The sequence below is a fragment of the Panthera tigris genome, chromosome B1, assembly GCF_018350195.1.
Source record: "Panthera tigris isolate Pti1 chromosome B1, P.tigris_Pti1_mat1.1, whole genome shotgun sequence".
NCBI lineage: Eukaryota > Metazoa > Chordata > Mammalia > Carnivora > Felidae > Panthera > Panthera tigris.
The window spans coordinates 43,868,008-43,886,765 of NC_056663.1; the positions used below are offsets into that span (position 1 = coordinate 43,868,008).

The 18,758-nt window shown below is 42.6% G+C and overlaps 1 protein-coding gene across 10 annotated transcripts in view; it reads right to left on the reverse strand.

Moving 5' to 3' along the window:
• Positions 1–1,296: 1,296 nt before the first annotated feature.
• The window catches only part of TACC1 (transforming acidic coiled-coil containing protein 1), a 120,313-nt gene continuing 102,851 nt past the window's right edge, over positions 1,297–18,758 (reverse strand). For 8 of the 10 annotated variants that reach the window (XM_007097065.3, XM_042983431.1, XM_042983425.1 and 5 more), the window contains 7 exons: positions 15,656–15,781; positions 13,962–14,038; positions 12,812–12,855; positions 11,242–11,402; positions 10,318–10,424; positions 7,113–7,233; positions 1,297–6,063 (listed from right to left, as the gene is read on the reverse strand). In XM_007097065.3, the coding sequence (XP_007097127.1) occupies positions 5,995–6,063; positions 7,113–7,233; positions 10,318–10,424; positions 11,242–11,402; positions 12,812–12,855; positions 13,962–14,038; positions 15,656–15,781 (705 nt within the window). In that variant the 3' untranslated portion in view covers positions 1,297–5,994. Of the gene's footprint in view, positions 6,064–6,586; positions 6,781–7,112; positions 7,234–10,317; positions 10,425–11,241; positions 11,403–12,811; positions 12,856–13,961; positions 14,039–15,655; positions 15,782–18,758 lie in introns of all 10 variants that reach the window. The other 2 variants (XM_042983423.1, XR_006216643.1) reach the window with 2 other exon arrangements.

Consider the following 18,758-nt stretch of genomic DNA (forward strand, 5'->3'; position numbering starts at 1 on the left):
AGAGGCAGCAAGTATTTATTTGGTAAATACTTATTTGGTAAATGCATGCAGAAAAGAGGCATTTTGTTTGGTCCTCATATACCTATAAACTTAGAAAATGCCTACATTATCCAAACATGAGAGGTCTTGTATTTAAAGAGCTTGAAAAGGACGAAGTGACAATTTTGTCGCCCATTTTGAGTGCTGCACAATCTTGGCCACATTTCTCCCCAGGCCTGTTTCTATAAATGCAAAAGGACTTAAGTCGGTAGACTGTTTTTTCATACTTCGACCACCAGCCATAGCAAGAAATTAGTTTTTCGTCATGACCTAGTACACACACTTCTGAAACAGATTTCACGAAACACTACTTACCCTGGTGTGATTCCTTACTTCCTGTCGTGGATTCTCTTACGAAAATATGGATTGTCACTCACTAAAATGATCCCATGATCCCCCTATTTGCAAAAGTGTGAAAACAACTTTTGGTCTGATGTTACCTAAGAATAAAATTCTGTAAGAGTAGAAAGGTAATTTTCATCTTATTCTTCCCAAGAATTCTTAGAAAATGATGAGATTTCTACTGTCACCAGCACTTAGCGAAAGCCAGTGCCGCCTCCTGACGGTTCAGGAGCTCACTAGTGGGAAACCTTCCTTTTAGGAAGGAACTTCATAGGCTGTGATGTGTTAGATGCGGCCAACGGTAAGAAAGTGACAGTGTTCTGACCCTTCGCAGTGGTTCCCCACCAGGTTGTGAAGTGCAGCCGTAAGCAGCCTTTTCATTGATCTTCTCCAGCAATCAAACTCATGAAATGTCCTGCCCAGTCCCCCTACCCCTGTAAGCAGAGAGCGGTGTGGCCAGTACTGAAAAAGGTTTTCCTGGTGTTAACCTAGAAGAAACCTAAAACGTCCACTATTTTCTGTGCGCTCTCCTGCAACGTTTGCACACTTCTGGCTTTATCCTGTGTCCTCCGAGGAGTCACAGAGCTGAGTTGACTTCGGTACATAGGACTTGAAAAATGCCAGGGCCGGCAGGCAGTCTCTAAGCAAAACTAAGCAGCACTCAATTAAAAACTTTGTTTGCACAGATGTGAAGGCATGGAAATTTATACGGCAAGGTCTGAATTCCAAAGTTTGTTTTAATTACGCACCCCACCAAATGCATAAAATTTCATGAAATGAGTGTAGTGAAAATGTCATCTTGTCTATTTTTAGACTGAAATATGGAGCTCTTAAAAAAGCAAGGCTGTCAGAAATGTTCACGCTCGGGGAGAAAATGACTTATAACCGGGGGAAAAACATTCACACACCCAGCTCTAACAGTGGTAAACAGTTTTTATTCAGGCAATGAAACATGGAAAAAATATATTAGTAATCATTATAATCATTTCATTTGTGTGAGTATAACTTTTACAAATATTTACCTGACATATAAAAGGGGAAGTACTGTGCATATAAAATTTATGTAGATGATTATTCCACACGACACGATCCTGACAGCAGTAGTCAGTGCAGCGTTCACGCCTCCTGACGAGAGGTTCCTCACACACTTCCCGGCACCCGAGGGGGCGTAGCGGAAGCAGATGGGCAGCTGACATGTACTTGTTGGCACGTGAGTACAAATGGGCATCTACTGGCAAACACACGCTTGCTAATGGCGACACCGACAAGCTTACTGCTACCTGTGAGGTTTATGAAGGAAGGCCTGGATCCTGTCCCCGGGCGTGAGAAGGGGCTGGGAAGAAGCTGCGGGGTGGTTGGGAACGCAGGATGCCCTGTATCTGGACAGGGGGTGGGGTCAGTTCAAATCTTCGTATGTCCACGTGGAAGTTCTTCACAGAGCATCGGTTTAACAATGTGACTGGGGCAGACCTTGTGTATTTCAGATACCACTAAAAGGCAGAGGGGGACAAAGTGACACCTTCATGGCCCTAGAGTGAAGAATGGATACAGGGAAGGTTCAAGCCACACCTCAGCTGTGCCTGGCCTCCTCCAGATGGGTTAAAGCATTATTCAGACTGCCACAGGCTGGCATCACATGGGCCATCTCCATATTAGAACTATAACCAGGATCTATATACCTATATATCTATATGTAATAGCTGTAACCATATTATAGTTAATAAAGTCATTCCTTAGGAATCTTGTTTGTCCAAATCTAACTGCATGCTAAGAGGCACAGAAATGGGATCGCATTTGGACGAAGAACTACGGAAAGTGCAATCTTTAGTCTCCAGAATGCTAGCTCTGGGCACAAGGGAGTGGGTCTTCACTGGAAATGCTGCCGTTACAGTACCTTCCAGAGGAGACCCTCAGAGAGAAGTTGTCTAGTGTATCAGTTCTTTTTACCTTTACTGTGTGGGAGACCAAGGTTTCAGTGATACACTGCTCTTCATAAAACCACTGGAATCTGGAGGCCAGTCAAACCTTTTTGGACAGAAGTCTCCTCAAAATACTACGTTATTAAAATCTTTACAGAAGATGACTTCTTAGACCTTTGGCTTGGCATTCTGGGATTCCCAGACTATATTTACTCTTTAATAAGCAAAGAATAATCTGCTATCTTTTACATTCTTCAGAATATATACATCTTTACTTTAAAATCCTTTGCCTGAAACATTTAATCTTTCAACACCCAGTTTCTCTCTTCCCAACAAGAGGCTAAAGTAAGAACCCCAAGTCCAAGAGTAAGCTTGCACGGTCACAGAAAGACTACAGGGGCAGCAGTCACGTGTAATTCAGGCCATGGCTGCCAGTCGTAGTGAAGAACCAAAGGAAATTAAAGGGAGCGTTAGAGCTTTTACTCCACTAAAAAAGGATGTGCTGAATCACCTCCAACCACAGCACACAAGACTTACTGATGCTTGCTCTTCAAAACTCCATTCTGAGCTCGCAGAGCCACCAATGGGCCTCCTGTTACCTTTACTTAAAATGAGCGCTTTACTCTGGCTGCTCAATCAGCCCAGGAACATTTGGGGCACTTTATGCTCCCCATTTATAAACAGGGCTAATTCGGGGCTGTCTCATAAATAGCTAAGTATCTGTGTGAGGATCGTACAAAGTGTGGGACAGGTAGAAAGGTAACTGGCTGGAAATCAAATTCAAATTGAGCTAGGCTCCAGGACGAAACACGAATCTCCCCTTGGATTCCATATCATTCTGGAAGGCTGCCAGATCCTCAGAGGTTTTCACTATCATGTGCTTCTGCACTTCCTAATTTGGGCTGGGTCTGAAGAAACTAGAAACCATGTGAGAAAACTGGGCTTCTCAATATTTCCAGAACAAAAGGTTTGGGCAGGTCACTGGCTTCCAGGAGGTTCTCCAAATAAAGTAAATCTCAGGAGGTCTGACTGTAACTGACTAGCCAACCAAGTGACAAACTGTTTGGTCTGTCTTACACTAAATCTTCCCGTTAAAATACTTCTAGATAAAGACTATCTATCCACATTTTGTCAAAGTCAAAAACAAGAAATGGCTCTGGGTCCAGAGTCTCAACAAGGTCGATCACCTAGTACTCCCAAAGCTATTTGGGACAGCAGCTTCCCTTCACCTCTGCTTCCCACTCTTGTGACAGGATTTACTACCTCCTACCCAACAAGTAATGGCCCTCACATGCTTTGAAGCAAAGCTCTAGGCTAAACTCTTACTCTCCAAAATTTTGAAAGGTTCTTTTTTTTGCTTTTGCTTATTTTTAAAGAGAAACAAACATAACTTCTTTCAGCCCAGGATATTCTCTTGATTTGCCAGCTCCATTTTTATTCTTGTTGGAGAATATCCATCTATTAAATGAGAAGGAAGAACATTCCCTTGTACTGGCTGTGGCCGAGAGGACAGCGGCAAAAGTTACTTGACCAGGGCCTTTCGTAATCCTTATGCAGCAACTTCACCCACCGGGGTTTCTTTACGGGGTCTCTTCCGCCAGCATGCTAGGGAAGGATTGTCGTCACCTTGGTTTTAACACACAGCTACTTTTTAAATATGCACATGAAGCCTAAATGGAGGACCATGGATTTAGAATGGAGACCACTATAAGCCTTTCATGCTTAAAACAGATCCATACAAAACAAATAAACATGGCTGTCTCACCAAAACACAGCAGTAAAAAGGTTTAGCAACGTTCCTTTCTGCAAAATGCACAATTTCCCTAGGAGCAGAGGACTGGCAGCAGAAACCAGTTCCAGCAACTGGAGACACGAGCAGTCCATGGGCACTAAGACCGTGTGCAGAGACCACATGGAACTGCTTTCAAAGCCCACGTGATTGTCAAGTCACTTCTCCAACCACAGATCATTTCTGCTGTTCTTGTTTTGTACAAAATATTAAGACAATAGGCTTTAGAATACAGCCTAAGCACCAAATACGATAAATGCATATCGGTAAGACGTGACTTCTAGCTTTAAAGGACACTACTGACCTCCCTGGGGCTGAAGATTGCACCCATGTGAACAGTACACGGCTAAAGAAAAAAATGCATGTTCGAAGATCTATAGAGGTTCTCCACGAGGCACAATTTGTTGCGGAAGTTGGATCATGCAAGAGTTTTACAAGAACGGTACGAAAACTTATTTGTACGGAATAGAGTGCGTATCACCGTGAAGAGAGTGTAAGATTAAGACAACAAGAGTGCTTTAAAACACTGCATGGATTTGGTTTTGCCTACCACATGGAGGGGAGTTCACCGGCATCACGGGGAAAATTTCCATCTTGGGTTTAAAGGCCCCCACTCCGTGACCCAAGTGCAGGAAGAGCTTGAGGAGTTTGGTTTTGAGTGCAGCTCTGCTCCTGCACTCCTCTGCTCTGGGACTCAATGCTCTTCGTTCAACAATATCCCCAACGTGAGTTTTGGAGTGGCTCACATGATTTTTATAGCCTGTTTTGTTAAAAATTCTACCATCTAAGTTTGAAAGGATTTTTTTGCCTTAAAATTTTTTTTGAAGAACAACACAACACACTTGTGAAAAACTGCTTCTTCACCTTCTAACTGCTACCGCGGCTACAGTTACCTTTTCACTAAAGAAGATCACCTAAGCCTTTTTTTTTTTTTTACAAGTAGACTTTCTTTGTATATTTCAAATAGCAAGATGATAAATAAAGAGTAAATGTTGATTTTGAAGCAACAAACAGAAGCAGAGGAGACTGAACTGCTTTGGGACCAACTCGCCAAACCCCAGCTTTGAGGGATTCCTGCCTGCCAGGGCCACTTGCCGTGTGGTCTGAGGACTGACCCCAAAGGGGCCGCACCTATCAAGGCCAAGGAGGGTCCCAATACCAAGACAATGAAACACTGGCAAAAAGTCTCCCCCAGATGTAAAACCTGAGTCTGGGGTCTTTATACCTACCATTCCCTAAATTCTGAGGTTGGCACTCTAGGCCACAATTCTATTTCAAGATAGGGTTATACATTTATGGAAATACGGTCTTCTGTGGAGAAGCTCTTATTTGACTATGCTTCAGAGAAAAAAGAGCAGCATATGTAAACGTGTGTGTGCGTGTGCGTGTATAAACGGGTACTCAGAGTCCCTTCTTGCTTATAAACCAGAAATAACAATAGGCCAAATTATTTCCCCAAATAAAACCACTAATGTTGAACATTAAATTTCAAAGATGAAATAAATAGGTCACCAAAAAACTCAGACAGGTGGTGGACAGAGATGAGCCCAAGTAGTAGGCACAAAATCCCAAATTTAACGAGCTTGGAAAAGAAAAGAAGACTTTTAAATGGACTAAAGATGATAGAGAAATCGTGACCCTAAACTTAGCAGCCCGTCTGACTGAACCTGTCAGCGGACGGCGGTCAGACGCCCCTCCTTCCGGGCCTGTGCGATACTCCAGGGATCCTTCCAGGGCTGTTGTGTCGGCAGCAAAGCAGGACAGGCAGCAGTAGGCATGTGCTTTTTTAAAGTTTTTTTTTTTTTTTTCTCTGCAAAGGGGCAATTTTTCCTGGATAAGGCAAGATAACTGTGGTTAAGAGAGAAGCAGCCAAATGCAGACCTGCTGAGCTAACGAGGGGGAGACTCAGTCAGTCTTTCCCAACTTCGCAATCAGCTCATCGCAGATTTTCGTTAGTTCTTCTATTTCTTGGTTCTGAAAGACAAATGACATGGTGCTGTAGGCCACTTTGCATCCTGAGATCAAGGCAATTACACCCAAATAGTCCCAAGACTGGCCACACTTTGCCTAGACATCCTGACTCAGTGGTTGGTAACTTTCCTATGTCAGAGACCCTTTAAAGAAAGGGAACCTTGTCCCCTGAAAAATGTTCGTGTCGTGTTCATAAAGTCATGCTTCAGTTGAGTAGGGGATGAGGGTGACCACCGGCCCTCTGCAGCTTGCCCATAATTGTCTCAGTTCCCCAATTCTCTTGTTATCATGGGAATTACCTGTGATACTTGGTAAAAACACAAGTATTCTGGAGTCTGAGTAATCCCAGGGAACACTGTCTAGGGGTTAGCAGACCTCAAGATCGAAACCCTCGCCCTAGCTGAAGGGATGCCATACACGTGAGCACATAACTGGAGACACAGGAAGAAAAACACTAGAGGACACACAAAAAATGAAGTCTAAGAATCACAGAGTAGCGAGAAATAGGGACCTGATTTTTATTTACCTACAGCAGAATTTCTCAACTGCGGCACCACCGGCATTTTGGGCCGGGTCAGTCTTTGTTGTAGGGACTGTCCTGTGCACTGTTAGATGTTTAGTAGCACTTCTGGCCTCTACCCATGAGACGCCAGTAGCATCTCCCAGTCGTGACAACTAAATCCACCTCCAGATGTTGCCAACGTCCCCAGGAGGATAAAGCTGCAATCAAGGGGGAAGATGGCTTCATATATTACATAAAAAACAAAAAGAAAAAAGGTAACCTCGGAACCTAAGAAGTATCTTGTCCCCTTTAGTTAATGCAACTTCCTCTCTGCATCCTGCCTGGGGATGGCTCCTACTCAGAGGCTTGGGAGTTCGTGGTCTGCCTTGTTCGTGTCCACCTGAATCAGTCCCCAGAACAGCTGGATCAAAGTTTGACTCTGGGCAAAAACACGAGGCTTCTCTTTCATCCAAATCCACCACAAGCCAGCCACGGCCACAGAGGAAAACCATGTGGCTCACAGGTCGTCACCCCACACCCCTCTGTGTACCTTCTGCTGAAGGGCTCTTTCCAGGGACTCCACCTTCATCTGCTCCTTCCGGAGTCCAGCGTGGAGAGCCGCGCTCTCGGCCTTCGCTTTTGTTCGAACCTGAGCAATCTCCTCATTGGCTCTGTTTGTGGTGTTTTGTTTGTGGAGTAAAGGGACAAAAAGCTCATGGTTAGTTACAGGTCACAGCTAAGGAGTCAAGACTTCTGACATCTGTGAGACACAGAATAACAGGGCTTCATGATAAGAGAAAAACTGGTGACCCAAATCATTCCATTTAAATTTATAAAACTTCAGTGGATACACAACTGCTAAGGAAATTTCCAAGATGCAAACCAGTGGTAGAATTAATCTCATAGGCCACAGTGACTTCAAAATTCACATGTCACTAGAAAATGGAATCATGTGACACTTTGTACAGCAATCTTAGATTTGTTTTTTAACCCAATAGCAGGCAGGGTCATCTGTGGGATTATCACAGCCAAAGAGTCAGGATGCTAACCACTGACATCTAGGACACTAGAACTAAAAGTGACTTTATTAATGAGATACAAAAGAAAATTCTAAAACTACAAATGTCAATTGATAAATGGACAATTAATTGATGAAAGGATGCTAAAAACTCATTAGTAGAGGCATGCAAATTTAAATGATAAACTTTAAAAATTTATCAGATTGGCAAATATTAACTAGGATGATCTTATCCCATTATGGTCGAGATGCAAGAAACAGACTCACAAACTGACGGGGGAAGTGAAAACTGGCACCGTCTTCACGGAGAGTGAGATGGCTGTAACTATTAGGATTTAAAATGCATACACCTGGGGTGCCTGGGTGGCTCAGTCAGTTGAGCATCCAACTCCTAATTTTGGCTCACGTCATGATCTCACAGTTTGTGAGTTTGAGATCCCACACTGGGGTCTGCACTGATAGTGTAGAGCCTGTTTGCAATTCTCTCTCCCTCTCTCTCAAAATGAATAAACATTTAAAAAATAAATAAATAAAATAAAATGCATACACCTTCTGACCCAGCAACTCCCTTACGTTACAACCTTAAGTATCCACAGCAATACTTCCATGTTGCACAATGATTGTGCATAAGGATGTTCACTGCAGCAGTGTTTACAACTGAAAAACTGTGCAACTATCTAAATGCCCATCAGTAAGGAATGGAATAGTCCTACAACCTAACACAAATTATTAGACTGAGCTAGATGTTCTGACATGGAGAAGGGCCATATATACTATTAAGTGAAAAAGGAAATTTGTATCCTAGGACTCCGATGTTATTTTTAAAAAAGTCCAAAGCCATGTTGGGTAGTATTTATAAAGGTGTCAAGAAAAAACTGGAAGGATACACAATAAAATTTTTTCCTTTTTTTTGAGAGAGCATCCACACATGCACCAGCCGGGGAGGGGGACAGAAGGAGAGAGAATCTTTTTTTAATTTATTTGAGAGAGACAGAAACAGCCAACAGGGAAAGGGGCAGGGAAAGGGAGACAGGGAATCCTAAGCAGGCTCAATGCTGCCAGCGCAGAGCCTGTCATGGGGCTTGAACCCACGAACCGTGAGATAATGACCTGAGCCACAAACCAAGTCAGACACCTAACCAACTGAGTCACCTAACGCCCCGAGGGAGTGAGAATCTTAAGCAGGCTCCACGCTTAGCATGGAGCCTAATACGGGGTTCAATCCCACGACTGTGAGATCATGACCCAAGCCAAAATCAAGAGTCAGATGCTCAACCAACTGAGCCATCCAGGTGCTTCTGTTAATAAACCTTTAATAGTAGTATCTCTGGGGGTGGGAATGAGAGAGGGGAACTTAAAACGTTTTACAAATATGAAGATAGACAGCAAAATGTACAAGTATTACTTTTTAGTTAAAAAATAAAGTTGGATGCATTCTTCAGACTGTTCCCCAGGATAAATTCCAAACGTGTTGGATTTAAGGATTAAAAAAATGAAGCCATAAAAGTACTAGAATGAAAACATGGGAGAATATTTTATATTCAGAGCAGAGAAGATCTTTGTTACCATGACAGAAAATACTGAAGCCATAAAAGGACTGATAAATTTCACTACATAAAAACAAACAGATTTCTGCATATCAAAAAACACCAGAAGCCAAAAGACAAACTAGAAAAAATATTCAAGACTCATATCACAAAAGGCCGGCATCCTTAGTACATAAATATAATAATATATTTACAGATGAATAATATATAAACTGACAATAGAAAACCAGGCAAAGAATAGTTATTCACGGTACAGAAAGTACACGTACAGATAGCTGCTCAAATAGGTTCAATTCCATGAGGTAAACAACAATCAAAACTACATTGAATAAATGCTCCATTTGCTTGTCAAAAAAAGAAATCCCCAACTAAACTGAAATACTATCTTGTATCTTACTGGGTTTACAGAAAACCAAAAATTTGATCTGTGGGCAAAGCCATAAGGACAAGAGATGCTCGAACACCTAGCCTAGGGATAAATGGATGAAAGTCAGGTGAGGGCAATTTGACACTTTTTATCGTAAAGATAAGCCTGTATGTTCTTTGGCCCAGCAATCCTTTTTCTAGCATATAGATAACTCACATGCACGCCAAATGAGAACCATACCAGGTCACCTACTGCAGCACTGTTCACAGTGGATGGCAAGTACCCTGAGTGTCCGGAAGGAGGGGGCTGGTTAAATAAATGACACATTGCAACACTGGAACACCATATGGAGGCTAAGAAAAATACAGAAGCTCTTCATGGATTGACATGGAAAGGTTTCCAAAATATAGCACTAAATGAACAATGCAAAGTATGCTGTTATCTGTATAAAAAAGGAGATTCTCATCACATAAAAAAAAAAAAGTGATCATGTGGTGTGATGGAGCTGTTAGCTAGGACAGGGGAGAAGAAGGGAAAAAGTTTATCTGAGGGGATGGAAGGAACCAAAAACTGATCACCTGGGTGAGGAAAGCTGGGGAGCCAGGGACAAGGGAGAGGGTGGGAGAGAGATCCTATAGATCTCTATTCTATTCTTTTTAATGTTTAATGTGAAGATACTATTCAAAAAATTAAATAATAAAACATACACACACACATCAATGCAACCTAGGGTTGCAAAACAACATTGGGTGGTTTTTTTGGCCTTTCTCAATCTCCCCACAACATCACAAAACATGAAACAGATCTCATTGAGAGCTCTCACTTGTCTAGTTTTTCCTCCGCGTGGATTTTCAGGGCCTGATATCGCTGTTCCTCTTGTTTAACTCTGGCTAAATAATCCTGAGCACACTTTTTCAAGGCTTCTTCATTCTGTTCCAAAGTGACAATTTAAAATAAAAAAAAACTGGTCATTTCATCTTTCTTCAACTAGTGACATCCCATGTATCAGAGTTTTCATTTTTGTTTTTAAAATGAGAAAACCTCATTACTTCAAATGCCTTTAAATTCTACTCTGATAATTCAAAACAGGCACATGTAATTCTTACTGAAGAAATTCTGGATACTTTCTTTGCGTATAAATTTTCAAAACAAAGTAAGGTTCAGTGACACTGATAAACCTAGTTTAGGGAGGCATTCTGAGTGTCACTGTAGGGAAACTAGGCAGTCTCATTTTTATTTTCCTACGGAAACAGTAAAGAATGTTCACTGCTATAAATGTATCTTATTGATGATATGCAACTAAGTTGAATCAATATGCCCACTTACAATCTAAATCTGAAACATTATACTTATTTTCTTCTAGAATATGTTGCCTGAATTTTTCAGGGCTAAATTTTCCTTCTACTAATATTAAATTGGGGAATTATCAAAAACAATTTCTGGAAGTCTCCTAAGGTCTGAAGGTTCCACACTTCTTCTACTCCATGCCACACTCTGGCTGTGGCCTGACCCAGGAGAGGAAATGACCAAAACATGCCACCCGGTGGGCCAGATGCCTGAACCACCACAGAAAGAAAAAAGGGAAAAGAAAATCTCCAGCTTCACTGGAACAGAAGATACAAGACCAATGATACATGGGCCCCCAACTCCCGTTTAGAAGGCTACCCACACCTCTGGCATACATGTTTAAAGATCCATTACCAAGGAAACACACTACTACAGAGACAAAAGGAAAAGGACATGCTACCTTCTTGAACCCTTCCAGAACGCCTTTCAGGTTCTCATATCTCCTGAAGAGATCAGAAAGGGACCTTTCCACAGAATTAAGGTCAGCCAGGGCCTGCTCCTTCTCCATGGTCAGTTGCTGGAAGCTCTTCTGAGAGGTCATATTTGTCCTCTGTTCATCTTCTGTGAACCACAATCAAAAGTAATGGCATATTCCTTCAACAGATTGTTAGCGGCTGCCCTCTGTCAGCTAAGCAGTATTCTTGGTGGGGGACCCCGGCAGCAGACATAGCAAAGTTCCTCTCGAGGACTTATGTTAGTGGGGGAGACAGCTGCTGACAAGTGATGGGGGAAAAACAAAGCAGAACAAGAAGGGTGGGGGTTCCGTTTTCATATAGTGACCTCTCTCAGAAGAAAGATTTAGGGACCTAAAATTGCTGAGGGAGGGCAGAAGCTGTGCAGCTACCCAGGAGAATATTCCAGCAGAGGAACAGCAATGGCAAAGGTCCCATGCTGGGAAGGCATGAGGTGATATGGACTGTAAAAAGTATGATTTTAGTGCTTAAGAAGTGCTTTAAGTAGAGAAAGACTTAGGCAGTCAGTCCTGCTGATATTGGCTACTCAGTTATTCCAAATTCAGTGGAATAAGAGAACCAACCACTGTTGTTTTGTAAAAGGTACCAGTGGGTCTAAATGAGGGAAATATGATTTGTGGCAGAGTTAAGGACACTGAGCCAAAACGAAGACCCCCCTGGCGGGGGGGGGGGGGGGGAGGGCGGGGGGCGGGACACTAATGATGTGGCTAGGCCATCAACACTCTAGGGGCCAGGTGGAGGGCTTTTCACACAATTCAAGCATTTGCTGGCCTCTGAAATGAACGTAAGTACAGCTTATCTTCATTATTTGTGGACTGTGTATTTGTGAATTCATCCACTTGCTAAAATTTATTTGCAAACCCAAAATCAATACTTGTGGTGCATTCCCGGTCATGCGCAGAGTGGCAAAACATTTAAGTCACTTGACAGGCACATTCCAAGCCAAGGCTGATCAGGGTGACACTGCCTTCTTGTTTCCTACTGTAAACAAGTGTCCTTTTCAGTCTACTTAGTACACCATGATATTTTCTGCATTTCTGTGCTTTCTGTTGGTGATTTTTGCTGTTTAAAATGGCCCCCAAGTGTAGGGCCAAAGTGCTGTTTAGTGCTCCTAAGGCTGTAATGTGCCTTATGGAGAAAACACCTTCATCCGATAATCTTCATTCAAGCATGAATGATAGCACTGTGGGCCAGGAGTTCAATGGTAACGAGTCAACATTAAATGAGATGTCTTTAAACAAATATACATAAGACAAGGTTATGTACTGACAAAAATGTTGTGACCAGAGGCCCACAGCAACCTCACCCTGTACTTTCCCTAAAGCGATGGTTCAGTATTCAGCATTCGCTGTGTTTGTGGCAACTCTGTAGAACACAACCACTGCAAACAGTGAGAATCAACCGGATCTAGGTGATGCTCGAGCTTGTGTTCTGATTTGAAAACCATCCACGGAACCTATGGCTCACACCACACACACACATAAAAAAAGTCCTTACCAATCATTTGAGCAATGGTCTTTTCATATTCAGCCACAATTTTCCTTAAAAAAAAAAAAAATTATCAGAAGAGATTTTTCAATAGACGTTCCTGAAATGCTGCCCCAAACAATTAAACACATTAACAAATGAACATTTCAACAAATAAGTACTTGAACGATGTTCAAATGAACAAATCTACCCTTTTGGGCAGCCTGCCCCCTCTAATTCAGTCACAAGTTTTATTTTACGGTCTTAGTTCCAAAAGCATTTCAGTTATTCAAAGACTTTAAAGATCACCCTGTCGTGTTAACCTTTCTTTTCAGTGAAGTGCCATAAAGTTTCCCTGACCCTGCCGACCCTGTCCAGGGACTGGCGCTCTTCCCTGTGTGCCTCCCTACTGTCACTGGTGGTGCCCATCACTGTGACCCTGCATCCAAGTCCTTTATGATGGCTACCGTAAGCTCTCTAAGGGCAGGGGCTGTCCCTTCGTCTCCGCCACACCTGGCATGGGACCTCACACCCAGGAAATGCTCAAAACATAAGTAATACAAGAGCTACAAGTTAGAGCGGGCATATTTAAAATATGTCTTAATCATTCAAGTGCTGACTACACAAATGTAGAAACTATGCTTTTTTCTTCTTCTTTGATCCTATCTTCAGTTATTTCACAGCCTCTAACTCTCCATTCTAGGGAATGAGCAGCAAAAATAAAAAAGATTTCAATTTAAGGTCAATCAATTTTGTTTCCGGTTAACATGCTTTTTATAATCTATTTGATGGTGATGAAAGTTGAAGCCATCATGCATAATTAGAGAAAAGTATTATAGATTATAATGCCTCCAGAATCGAGTATGTCGATAAATCTTATTCTTCAGTTCAAATGGATATCTTTGCACAAATTGATGTCTTTTCAAAAGACAAGAATCATGTGGGTTCTGCTTACATGTAATGTTCTCAACATCCCACAAGAAGCTACCGTACGTGAATAACTGGTCAGCAATACTCATAAAAAGATGCTGTCACAGTCACAAATTAAAGTGCAAATATCAATGCCCTCAAGTTCTCAACACCAGGTTCTGTGGTAAGCAAATACTTTCATCACTTCATTTATATGAAATCTAATAATGCATAAAGGTATCCAATCCCTCCCCCAAACCTCCAGTCTAACCTCATCTCCAACACTTCTTGTCGGGTTTCTTCGTATTTTTTCTTCCATTCATTTGCTTCGATTTCCTTAGTGATTATCTAAATTGTAATAGAGATAGAGCTTGGTTTTACTGAATCTATTACAGTTTGAATTTAAGATTGGAAACTGAAAACGACACGCAACCAGGTGCATCCTGAGACATTTGAGCTCCATGAGGAATATAAAGTCTCAACGTCTGTGTATAAGGCTCACAAGCATCTGGAAAAATGTTCTCTCTGCCACACAGGATGGCAGAAATGTAGCCACCAAGGTAGGGGTGAACAGAACATCCCCCAGGGAAGATTCCAAGTGATAATCACAATCTCTGTGAATTCTGCCAGGGTCCAGGGTCTGCTCTCAGCTCTGCATGCCCAGAACCGTGACTGGGACAGGACACCAAAAGAAGAGCTATCTGCCTGGCAGAGATGCGCCTTAACCAAAATACTGATTTTACTTAGGATAAGAAAAATCAGAGCATTAGCATGACCAGCACATTCTCTTCCTTAGAGATCTCTGCTTGATAAGAATGAAGTCACAACTAGGGGCTCAGAAGTTCAAATCCTTTAGCCAGATGCACCCATCTCACCATAGGCAGGATCTTGCTTGTCAGACCAGAACCCATATTCCTATTTGGGGTGCCCCTGCTAACTGGGAAGAAATACTCTAAACTCATTACCTCAAACTCTGTGTGCCTAGGCACAGCTTAGAAGGGCATCACTGCCCTCCTTTTATTCTACGTCTCTATGCTTCTCTCTTTCTATTTGGTACATTCTTTATTTTGTGCCTTTAGTCAGGGTCTCAAGAAGCTAGCAGCCAGCCCATCTGCCTGAGGTGACGAGGCACATGCCTGTTCTGCTCCATTAGGGCATCACCTCACAGTTTTGCTCTCAGGAGGAAGTTAGGGTCATTTTTCTCATTGACAAGATTTTGGTAGGCCTCCTCACCACTGCTCCCGAGTTCTGACAACAGGGCCAGCTGACATCCCCCATTATCAACTTAATGCTATTTTTTGAAGCTTTAAAAGGCCTTGATATCAGAGGCTCTTAACTATTCCTATTATATTATGAAAATAAAATTGCTACAGCAAGGGAATTCCCTTCTTTAAAAAAAAAAAAAAAGGTGGAATCAACAAGAGATGCACAAACCAAACATACAAAATACAGCTTAGAAATATAATGGGAGAGAGTGGTAACTGGGCAACAGCGTCTTTCATATTTTTTCAGATCATCCAGGAAAGACCTAGCAGTAATCTATTTTGAACACAGAATTGAAGTTGTTTAAAGAATTGAACTGTTTAAAGAATGGATGAAAGTAAGAGACATCTTATATTATTGCAAATTTAAGAAATTTTTAAGCATGAACATATCATATCTGTCAAAGGAAGGCACTGATTTAGTTATATATGTGGGTAGAGTCGGCAGAATTTGATATTTAAAAAACTTCAAGGCTGGATAAAGAAGTGTTGTCGGCTTTGTCCCCAGGACACCAGAATGTCGGGACTCTAGCACCAATGCAGAGTTTACAGGGAGCCCTTTATATGAGCTCAACAAGCTGCAGGAAATAGGAACTTCCAGGAGGGGATAACTCAAGCCAAACAGAGATGGAATCTACCTGCTGGCACATGGGCTTGACAAAGACATGGGAGTGATAAGTGGACAGAACATGAGGGCCTTTACCTCTTCTCTTATGAGGGTGAGCACAGCTGTCTTATCGGATTCGCTGAGGCAGATGCCATCCAAGGGACTCTCCCCTCCACAGGCCACAGACACGGGGGCCTTCTCCACAGATGACTCCAACAGTCCCTGAGGGGAGGAAGAAGTTACATTTAATATGTTCGGGCTTCAGCTTCTTAACCCCAAATAGCGTCCTTCAATAGCGTCCTCATTGCTACATTGATTACAATCTTTAAAAACACGTTTGAAGAAAAAAAAAAAAACACAGCAGGAAACTAAAAAAAAAAAAAATCTAGTTAAAGTAGTTATTTAAAGGAAAAACTGGGGCGTTTGGGTGGCTTAGTTGGTTAAGTGTGCGACTTCGGCTCAGGTCATGATCTCACGATCCGTGAGTTCGAGCCCCACGTCAGGCTCTGTGCTGACCGCTCAGAGCCTAGAGCCTGCTTTGGATTCTGTGTTTCTCTCTCTCTCTCAAAAATAAATAAATGTTTTAAAAAATAAAAAAACAGAAAAAACTGAATATGGGGTGGGGAGGTTGGCTTCCATTTAACAGAGAGCCTAGTGAAGTTTTCTTCTTATCCAAAAAGGATAAAATCTGATTATCACAGTGACCAGTCACCAAAGATCACATGCACCAAAGAGAAACCTGTCTATATAAAGTGTAAAATGTCTCATTTTTCAGGGGGTTTCTGGTTTCCAGGGAAAATGTGTTCCATGTAACTTTTCCCAAAAAAGGTGTCAACTTTTTAACACAGTGATACTTTGTGTACAACTTTAGCCACTTTGGGTGGAAATGTTTCCAAAATGGACTACTAACTTTCAAGCTTAAGGAAGCAGAAATGGCAAACACACGGCTGACTCCCCTCCCCCCGCCCCAGAATGAGTCAGGGTCATCAGGAACTTCAGCTGCTCTGTTGTGGCGTGTCCCTGCCCTGGCAGTGTGTCAGGTTACAGCACTAATGGGCCCTCCCTCTACAAAGTGGCCACGTGTAAAGTCAAGGTCTGTGCCTGTACTCTCAGTTTTTTGCTTCCTTGTTGCTGCTAAGTTTTCAGTTCCCTTCTGATGTGACAGAACTTAAGCTTTTATCATAAACTCAGGTTCCAGAAAGCCACAGTGGTTAGTATTTTTTCACAAGAACATGGACTTCATCCTATTCTCCTTCCTAAAAGGCATTTTGGGGGCTATTTCCTCCCACGGTATGTAAGTAAACTTTTTTACGTAAATAGGGAAAAAGTCAGTCTAATAATATCCAAAATGCCAGCCCAAGTGATCTGGCAACAATCTTAACAATCTTAAGTATCTGTATAACCAATCCATCAGTTAGTGATGATAATCAATCAGTTCTCTGGTATCTTGTTTGAACCAAGACTGAACAGAAAAGTCCCAAGTCAGAGATCAGTGGTTTTTAAACTTTTCATGGTCATTACAACTCGGTCTTTCCCTAAAAAATGCCCCCCCCGTCCCCCCCCCCCCACAATTTTTGCATTTAGCTTCACATAGAAGGGCCCTGATACAGAAAGCCCTGGTTTAGGCCACAGAAAAGGGAAATGCAAAAGCCACAAGCTGGCAGTGCCCATTTCAAGCAGCATTTGGGGGAAGGTACCCACCATGCTGACAGGAGTCTGAGGTCCCCCCCAGAAACACTATCTTGGGGTAGATCTATCACTAGAGCCAGAAGCCACTTGTGGTGAGCAGTCTCAAATATGGCCTGCAATGACCCCCACCCTGCTGGTACTAATCCTCTCGTGTAATCTCCTCCCCTCGGGAGCAGGCTGGTCCTGGTGACTTACTTCTAAAGAGACTATGGTAAAAGTCATGGGATGTCACTTTTGATATTAGTTTACAAAAAGACTGGCTTCTGCATTGTGAGAAACTCTCTATGGAAAGGCCCATGTGGCAAGGAATCAATGTCTCTGCCAACAGCTAGTAAGGACCTGAGACGTGCCAACAGCCACGTGAATGAGCTTGGAAATGCATCTACCCCTGATTGAGCCTAGAGGTGACCACAGCTCTGGTTAATACCTTGATCGCAGCCTGTGAGAGGTCAGAGGCACCCAGCAAAGCCGCCCCATGATTCCAGAGCCAGAAATGATAAGAAGTGCTTCTTGTGGATAATGAATAAACCTCTCAACATCTGAGTCATTACACTGACTTCCTGTGCCATACTTCTCAAGAAACTTTCTCATAATCTTGCTTCCCATGTAACTTGCCTACAGGGAGATAACACCCTAGGGTCAAGTTGACACATTTGGTTCACTTTGTTGTTAGATTTGATTCTAAATTAATGCGCTTTAAAATCAGTCTTTTGTGTTTTTATTATTTGAAGCCAGGATCCCCAAGCTAATTCTAAAAAACAGCTCCCCTGTGCTTCCAATGACCCTCAAGTTAGCAAGAATTTGGGAAATAAGCCAAAAGAATTTTCCTAGTAAGGAAAATATCAATGTCTATTCTCCAGTTCAGCATCTCCATCATTTGTGAGGGGATGAATGAGTTGTCTGCCTACTTGCTCAACAACTTAATGTGTCTGGAAGAGGCAGCACTCTGTTGGAGGTGGGAGACAGAACTCAGATGGTGGCAGAAATATCCAGATGACTGGGCTCTGCAGCCTGCAGCCCTGCCTCCCCTGGCCACTCCCCTCCACCAGGCCACATGCCTCTCGCCTCACGGCTCAAACTGCAACAGCTCTTAGGAATTTATGGCCATGGCCTATTTTAGCCGCCTTTTCAAGAACCCTAGGATTCAGTTTTTCACACTGTTCAGTCCTTCATATTGCTTATCAAACAGCACAGAAAGCCTACAGAATCTACCATCTCAAAAAACTGCGCCGGATCCCTTCCTAGCCTGGGCAATCTAACATGTTTAACAAAGATGCCAACCCAGTTGATCAATCGTGGCCTTCGAAAAGGGTCCCTTTTCATGTCCCCTAATCCTCTTCCCTGTCCCCCAAAAAACATTTACAGTTGAGGGCCAAAAAACGCATGTCTGTAGATAGTGGAGCCCAACACAGTCCTGGTTGCAGGATTTGCAGTGAGCAGGATGCCACAATGGAAACCTCTTTGCCCAGCTCCTTGCAGTGGGAGAATTAGCATCATTAATCTCTCACAG